Source organism: Cibotium barometz, chromosome 27, assembly GCF_041138505.1.
Source record: "Cibotium barometz isolate CiBa-2024 chromosome 27, ASM4113850v1, whole genome shotgun sequence".
Lineage (NCBI taxonomy): Eukaryota > Viridiplantae > Streptophyta > Polypodiopsida > Cyatheales > Cibotiaceae > Cibotium > Cibotium barometz.
Window position 1 is genome coordinate 25,535,971 of NC_141072.1, and position 8,624 is coordinate 25,544,594.

The 8,624-nt window shown below is 40.1% G+C and overlaps 1 protein-coding gene across 1 annotated transcript; it reads right to left on the minus strand.

Moving 5' to 3' along the window:
• Positions 1–1,669: 1,669 nt before the first annotated feature.
• On the minus strand, positions 1,670–5,449 carry LOC147623217 (cysteine proteinase COT44-like). Its single transcript, XM_086821296.1, has 4 exons — positions 4,084–5,449; positions 3,268–3,509; positions 2,471–2,611; positions 1,670–2,300 (listed from the first exon to the last, which is right to left on the minus strand). Exons 1-4 carry the CDS (start codon positions 4,556–4,558, stop codon positions 1,923–1,925), a joined length of 1,236 nt encoding a protein of 411 aa, XP_086677422.1. The 5' UTR covers positions 4,559–5,449; the 3' UTR covers positions 1,670–1,922.
• Between the last annotated feature and the right edge of the window lie 3,175 nt (positions 5,450–8,624).

Genomic DNA, 8,624 nt, shown 5'->3' on the forward strand with positions numbered 1-8,624 from the left:
TTCATGTCTATAGTATCAAAGAATCAAAGAATTCAAGTACTGTTTATAAAGCACAAGCCATCAATAAATATAAATGATAACTTAAAATCATTCAAGATGTTATACGTACCTTAATAAACTCAAGAGACCTCAATCTTTCCAAAGAAGCTAACCTAATTGATTTCTTACAAATGAAGGTTAGTAATAGGATGATTTATTAAGTCCACACTAATAAATATTAGATATAGGCCAAGATATCACACCGTAATGTCATGATTAGAAAACCAAGGTTTTTAGATTTGGAAATTGTCTATCTTTTCGAAAAGATTCTCTTAATGAAGAACTTGTGGCACTAGAAGGTAATAGTCTTAGCATAGAGCATATATTTTTCCATCCTTCCCACATTTCATCTATGGAAATAAATGGGTTAAGGGGAAAAGAAGGATTAAGAAGTTAAAAGTATTAAAGCTATTCAAGAGATTGGGATCAAAATCTAAGAACAATTTCTCTAAAAGTAATGAAGTAAAATGACTTATTGACAAAAGTAGCATGGGCAAACCTTCTTGTTATTCGATAGATTTTAACTAATTAAAGTAAAGCATTCAATTTGAAGAACCTCATTTATTTCCTCCATGAGATTTTAGAAATTCAATTGCTTGGTAGTTAAAACGAGACTCTCTTAAAATTAAATTGCTTTACTTAAAATTACTACTTTTGAGTTGATTCTCTCAAAGAAAATCCAAGTCGGGTAGAAAATGGTCTTTTGGCCGAGATTAATCGTATTTTGATGGAACGCCCTTATTAATCTAATTGGGTTGAAATGACCAATTAGATTAATTTCAAAATCTGTTACAAAAAATTGACACTTGTCTTATTACAATGATATATGAGCATTGATGAGATTATCTTAATGAGAAAAATTGCAGAAGTAAACAAATATGAATGAGAAGAAGAATTTATCAAGTCTTTCACTAATCCATTCATGCAGAGTTGAGGGGGAGAAGCTATGCATGTCTAGAACCAATGCTTCGAGTTGCTTGTGACATAATTGGCCACCATAATCCTGCTTGGAGAACTTTGGAGGTTACAATGTTGGCCACCATAATCCTACTTGGAGAACTTTGGGGGTTGTCGCCTCGCTCTCTTGCTAATCCAAAGTTCGGTTCTTCTAAGACGGTTACAAATCCTCTCTTATGCATCTCCTCATCTTTACTGAGCTTATATAATTGCCTTGGTATTACCAATATGATGCACATGACAATGTCACATGGGGGTAAGTTGGAGAAGAGGTTGAAAGGATTTTGCATAGTATATATCATGGCTAACATGATGATTGTGATGAATTACAAGTGAGGTTGGCATGGTAGACCATACTACCTTCCTAAATTCAGCTCCTTCCATGACCCTTTCATTTACAATTTGTTCCATGAATTACCTTCTTCCTAAATTCAATTCCTTCTATGCCCCTTTCCCTTTGTTAGTCTTGTCCTTCTAAGTCCTAATTTTCCCATCCCTTAAACTAAATTTTGGCACTCATCCTTGATTAAGATTGAAACAAGTTGTTCATATCATTTTGATAGATCATAGACAGCTCTCTCTCTCTCTCTCTCTCTCTCTCTCTCTCAATTAGTGATGTAGCACAAGCGAGTGATGCTTTGATCAAATAGTGAACTTGCAAGTCTGACTAAACTTTACAATTAACTGCAGAAATTGGATATCCCATTACAATATGAAAAAAGAGTCCAAATCTAGAGTTCAGAACCAACAAGCCCAACAATCAAATCAATGCAAGCACATGGACAACAGACGGGAGATGATAGTGTGGGCTAATACCACACCAAGAAATAAATCAATCAAACAAGCCAAATGAAAGAATATGCACACATGAGGTGAGGGCATATGATATCATATGTACACATGAGGTAACAGGGCAATGGGGTGGTTCACAAGCTTGCTTTTCTACCAAGAAGCCGGCGAACTAATGGCAACCAGGCGGCATCATCGTCATTACCATCAACCAGTTCAAGCTTGTCTATGACATTGTCGTAAGATTGGGCTATGGATGATGAGGATGATGGGTTTGCTATGGATGGTGATGGGTTTGGTCCAAGCTTCACAGGGAAAGAGGCCATCATGTTCACGCCACACATGCCCTGCTGCTTGGCGGTCCCCCTCTCCAGCAGGATGTAGCCTCCATCCCCCCACCCCTCGCCCCATGAGTTCCTCAGAATCCAGTAGTCCAACCCACCTTCAACTGCCCCATAGCCCACCAGTGTCACCCCATGATCCAGCTGGGTCCCGCATTCCCCACTGAACACACCCTGCACCATCATCATCATCAAACCTACAATTAGAGATGTTATCATGTTTTCCCTTGATGTTTTAAGCATTACATAGGCAGCTTTGTTTATCCAAATGCTAGTATTACTGAAACATAATTAAAGTAGTTATGATCACTACGCTTGGTGTCCATTATGAAGAAAATCCTTACCCCTGCATACAGCTGAAAATCTAAACCAGACGCCTCAATTGCAACACTGACAGGTTGCTGAGAGACAGCATGCAGAAGGGCCGCCTCATTGTTCTCAGGCACATCGGTAAAACCATCTATGGTAACAAGCTGGAGATTCCCCTGCAAATTCATGATTGTTAAGGTAATTATTAGCATCAAATGATTGGCTTATGTAGTGCCTAAAACTTCCAAGGGAAAACATTATGTGAAGTGATGCATATGATAAACAATTAGTGCATATGTGAAGTGATTAGCAGCAGCATTAGTAAAGAAATCAGAGCAATCCTTGTTCAAGTAAGGAATCTTCTAAAGCACATCAGTGAAACAACCTAAACGCACAAGTTGCAGATTCTCTGCAAACTTTTATCACGCTTGATGGTGGTCAGTGCAGCTAATACTAACTTAAATAAATGAGGTAATCAATGCAAACATGCATCAAGTCCATAACTACGGTGCATCATTTAGTTAAATGATTAGTGCAGTTAATAGTGAAGCAATGGTGGTCAGTGCAGCTAATACTAACTTAAATGAATGAGGTAATCAATGCAAACACGAATCAAGTCCATAACTACGAAGGCGCTAAGTGCATCATTTAGCTAAATGATTAGTGCAGTTAATAGTCAAGCAATCAGAGCAACCCTGAATAAAGTGATCGATGCAACCATGAATAAGCTCATGATCATGATTAGTGATGATAAGTGCAGAACTGATTAGTTCAACCATGAATGAAGTGATTAATGCAGAATTGTTTTTGAAGCAATAAGCACTAATCACACCTTCTCAGGCTGAGAGTTGCAGGTTCCATCTATGGCTTGGTAAGGGTATTCTGCCTCAGTTTCTAGACCCCCATTTCTAATGATGAACTCAAAGGCATAGTCCATGACGCCACCATTGCATCCTTGGTTCTGTTCTTTGTCACAGTCCACTAGTTGTTGCTCAGAAAGTGAGACCAGATCTCCTGTAACTATCTGATTTATGCCCTCCACAGCTGCAACTGTGGAAAATGCCCAGCAGCTACCTGCAACCCCGAAAAGGCTTGTGTGAAACGAACTCATGTTGGCTTGTTCAGGTTAGGCCAATCACACGGAAGCCATGTGATATAGCATGCATACATGAATGCAAAGATACATAGTCAATCCACATTTATGTAGTATGTATGTACGTACATACAAAACACCTTATTCAGCTTGTGATTTGGTACAATGAAGCCGTGTAATGTAACGTGTTACAATGAAATATACATACATAACACATAAGCTGCATGCATGCATGCATGTAGGTACCTGCAAATCCTAACGTGGCAAATTTAGCCATTAAGTGAATGTAGTATTCATCAGATTGTAATGGCAGTAATCAGAGTAATAAGGCCTAATCAATACTCACAATATAATAATGATTTAGTAAATACTCATAGCATAATAATAATATAATTCACGCAGTAGTAAGTAGGGTGATTAGGTCTAATTAACACGCTTATCATAAGTCAGCAAGTTGTTCAGTACTCATGTATAGTGGCCACTTAAAAAGTTAAAATTGCAATTAAGCAGGTTGATCTCAACTTAATTAAGCAAAAAAAAACTAAAACCCTTTACCACAAAGCCCTTGATCTTTAGGAGAAGCGACAGCACCGCTTTGTCTCCAATCCACAGAAGAAGGGATTCTTTTATTTGAATCAAGCTCAAAGGGAACATGGTATTTGGATGGGGAATCTGCTTGCTTTTCCTTGCTTTTTGGTCCCATGAGATACATGGACCTGTACTCCTCATTGGTGAGGTCTGCAAACTTGTTGAGGCCCAGCCAGTAGGATGAGTTCTTCTTCTCATTGTGGGCATTTATGTAGTGGACATTCTCCTTGAAAATGGTGAACCTCTTCAGCTCCTCATCCAGAGAGTTGTTATTTTCATATGACCTTGGGTTCTTGGCCCTCCAATTGTTGAAAAGAGCCCACATCTCATCATCTGAGTGGGCATGCAGCTCTGCTTTGTGGCCCGAAATGGAGCTTGCAGTTGCAGAGATGGAGATTATGCAGAGAAACACGGTGAAAATGGGCAGTACCAGAGAAGCCATGGCTTTGAGAAAGCCTAAGCCTAATTCCACCCAGAAGAAGAAAGGGCCTTGCAAAAATCAACGCCCTAAAGGCTCTAAATGCAGTAGATGGGAATTTCAGAGAGCGCTAATTTCCCTGCGAAACCCTAGCTGCAGCAGGTGGGCTTGCAGAAACACCAATACCCCAGCAACAAAAACCCTAATTTCGAAAAACTGCTTTCTGCAAGCCAACAAACCCTAAATTGCACAACACCCTGACTTCACAAAACCTTGCAGGCATACCCGTGCTGGCAGCGAAATGAACCTGGTCTTTATAAACGTTTGTTCGCACGTTCTGAGCCATTGAACCCGGTCACAAAAAGCTCTGGCGATGCGAGCGGTGCGGGAAGCTCAACGCTCGTCGCCAATTGAAAGATTCTGAACCACCGAATCACAGCCTAATCAAACAGAATAAGCCCTAATCTCGAGCGCGGGAGAATCAATCCACAGATTCTGGATTAATGAAAAAAATAGCCCCACTTGTGGAAGTGGGCACAGCAAATTCGACCTTAATTGCAGTACAGTCTTGATTAATCAGAATTAAGCCCACTTTTTGCAGTGGACAGAGCTTTATTTGGGCAGAGTTAGGGCTGATTTGGAGCTCCGGGAAAATCTCAACCGCCAATAGGATGGAAAGAGGCGTTGATTCGCTCTTGGACGAGGCGAACGATTTAATCGGGGCTCTTTGGCTGGATTAGCGCCGTCTGGAACTAAGAGTAGCCATTGAAGATTCTGCGAGCTTTTCTTCGCATCCCTGATTGCCGCTCTACTTCACCGGTAGATCGTTTGGCGGGAAATTAAAGGGACAAATTGCTGTTTTTCCCTGTCATCAAAACAAGGTCATTAAAAGATGGGTTGCTCTCCAAGGCCATGATTCAAGTCCCACCGTTGTCAAAACCCAGGTCATGGGTTCGAACCCTGCTGGCTACCTTGATTGATGCCTCACCCTTGTGTACCAATTGAAGCTTGCCCCTGCTTTGTGGGATAAGGGGGGTCCCATGGGTACTAAGCCCGCTTCCTAACGCCCCACTTTTAAAAAAAAAATGATTCAAGTCCCACCGTTGTCGTATATGCCCTCGTGCTGCATTCTACCGACGTTAATACCTCTCTCTCTCTCTCTCTCTCTCTCTCTCTCTCTCTGTGGCAAAATTCAAGAGATTTAATTCATTTCTCAGGAGAGAGTGGAAGGTGTCACTATGATAGATTCGAACCCAATACCCCACTGCCTAGAACCAAAAGGTGGTATCTTAAGGAGAAACAAATTGACTACACCTTTGTGGCATTCATAGAGAATCATGTGGGGACCAGGCCCACAGTAAAAATCTGATCAAAGAAGGGTGATATTCTAGAGAAGCAGACCCCAAGGGAGGCTTGCATTATGTTAGTGTACGGGAACAGTCTAGTTTTTTGTTGAAAGATGAGAGATGGACATTGCTTTGTAATCTTTTGAATGAAGTAAAGTGTGAAAAGTAGGGGTAAGGATTGAGAAAGACTCTGATGTAAATGGTTTATTGGTGTATCAGGTTTTTCAACTAAGAGAGAGAGAGAGAGAGAGAGAGAGGTATTGTATGTGTACTGAGGCTAAATACAAGCTATAAGATCAGCGGGGCAAGTCATGGAACACGTACAAGCAACAACGAACAAGCTATGAGTGAGTCCCTTGTAGTTTTGGAGTACCTTGAATGTGGCAAACACAACAGCCTGTCTCAAAAACTATGGATGCCATGGCATTCCTCGAATATGTGAGTGAAATGTGTGCGCATAGCAACATAAGTTGGGATTCAAGAGAGTGCACTACATTGCTTCCTGCACTCCAAGAGAGTAATGCGTTTGCACTCCACGGTTCCATTGTCTTCACTTGGGAGCAGAATTGAATGGTGATGATAGTATGCATAGCATTTTGTGACCCTAATTCTATCATATCAAGGGCCCCTCTCTATAAAGAAAATAATGTCTAGTGCCAAAATTTGGAACCGCCTTCTCTTTCCTAAACATAAAGGTAACCTTAGAATCTATCATCCATTTGGCAAGAAAACAACGATTATCAACATTACGATTTAAAGATTTATAATGTAGATATAGTTCCCTCAAGGTGGAAAGTCTTGGGAATGCAACCTTCATAAGACACAACTGGTTGTTATTCTTGTGGTAAGGATTCATTCCCTTCTTCATGCTGCTCTCTCATCATCTTCATTAGTTTTTTCCATCCACTTGTCTGTTTTTTGGGTTAATGAAGATTCAAAGCTTTCTTCTTGAAGCTCCTCTCCATAGCCCCTCATGTCTTCCCATAAGACACCTTAAGGACTCCATCTCTTCAGTATTTGTGCATAATGTCAAAGATAACAATAGACATTGGAAGGGATAAACATTCAAGAAAGACTCATGGGTGTGAATGCAACCTGGTGCCATAGGCCCCCATCAGAGTTCAATGAGGGATACTAGAAAATCATTAGAAGGGAAGGTTAATCGGTTTCAATGAGTCTAAAGAATGCAGTCTACTAGCAAGTGTGCAACACCACACATGATTTGAATCTTGGCCCAAATAATGGAAACATTAGGTTTCCACCCAATTGTAAGTCACTAGATAGACTTTGTACCTAATCAAAGCTTGATTTTCATGGTATGCTTGATTTGCTCTCTTGATATGATTTTGGCTCTTGTGTTCTTTTTTTACATGTGCAGTTATTTCCATCAAACTTGGTGGAAGATCAGCCCATCAAGATCTTAACATGGAATTTTGAGGCCTTCCATGACAATGTGGTTGAGATGATGTCTGTTTATCAAATCACCCTCCTCCCTTCTTAATAGGAAAATCAGCCCATCAAGATCACCCTCCTCCCTTCTTAATAGGAAAATCAGCCCATCAAGATCTTAACATGGAATTTTGAGGCCTTCCATGTCAATGTGGTTGAGATGATCTTTGTTTATCAAAGGACTATGTTGGCTTGTGCCTATACATGTTTTTGCATAGCTTTTTTAATTAATCAATCCAAATCGTATCCCATCCAAATTAGAGCATGTAATTGAGGATATGACACCAACCATCACAAAAAAAAAAACATGAGATCATTGGTTTCCTCGAACACTATTAAAACACATCCACAATAAATTTAAGTTTAGGTGCTAATCCAAGCTAAATTTTTATATTCAAAGGGTATAGCAAAAAGTTCCACCATATGTCAAGGTGCTATATTTCGAAAAGTGACACCCAAAAAATCAGCCCCTTATGTAAGCACATTGCATCATCTGCACTGAGGGCCTGAAAAAACTCCACCTTGGTTAGTGTTGCCTAGTACATGAACTCATGAGCCAATGAATCCAAGCCTAGACCCGCAAGTACACGAAGTATAAACGCTTGCATGATGGCATGTATGCTCTCTCATTTTTGAAACCCTTACATGTGTATTGTGAAAAGTCTATTATTGACACAAAGTAGGTCACGCCATTTGCTCTGTACCCTTCAGTACTCACGTAAAAGATGCTATGGACCCTTCAGTACTCACGTAAAAGATGTGGGATTAATTGCATAAAATTATGGCCTCGTAAACAACCTATGCATCCAAGAAACTTTTCAATTGGCATTTGCCATTAGCCATGAACCCTCTAAATTCTGGTATTCCACATCCATTCTCTTGCACCACATTATTTAGCATCTTCCAAAATTCAATTTGTGCATACGTATCCTCAACTTTGAACTCACATGTAGCTATAGTTAAATCTCACGGACATAAGGGTCATACACATGAGCAGACATTGTTGGCCAACTAGGGACTTTGTGGACATGGTCAAAATGAACCCACATATCTGGCAAATTCCCTCCTCATCTCATCCTATTAACCAAGTCTTGTCTACTTCCAGGACCTTTAGTGGACATTTTAAATACATGGGGTTGGTGTCCTTCGCTTAACAAAACCAAGAAAAAACACACTATGGATAAATGGATATTTCCATCTGTTCTTGAGATCAAGAACCATGTGAAGACGCTTTGATGTAATGCTTTTGGCTCTTTTGGCATAGTCCAAACATCTTTTAATTCTCCTTTCATTTG

Coding starts and splice junctions, on each gene's coding strand:
- LOC147623217 (XM_086821296.1), bottom strand. CDS start 4,558: ATGGCTTCTCTGGTACTGCCCATTTTCACCGTGTTTCTCTGCATAATC. Junction 3,510..4,083: donor TAAAGATCAAGGGCTTTGTG/GTAAAGGGTTTT, acceptor TCGGGGTTGCAG/GTAGCTGCTGGGCATTTTCC. Junction 2,612..3,267: donor GCAACTCTCAGCCTGAGAAG/GTGTGATTAGTG, acceptor ATGAATTTGCAG/GGGAATCTCCAGCTTGTTAC.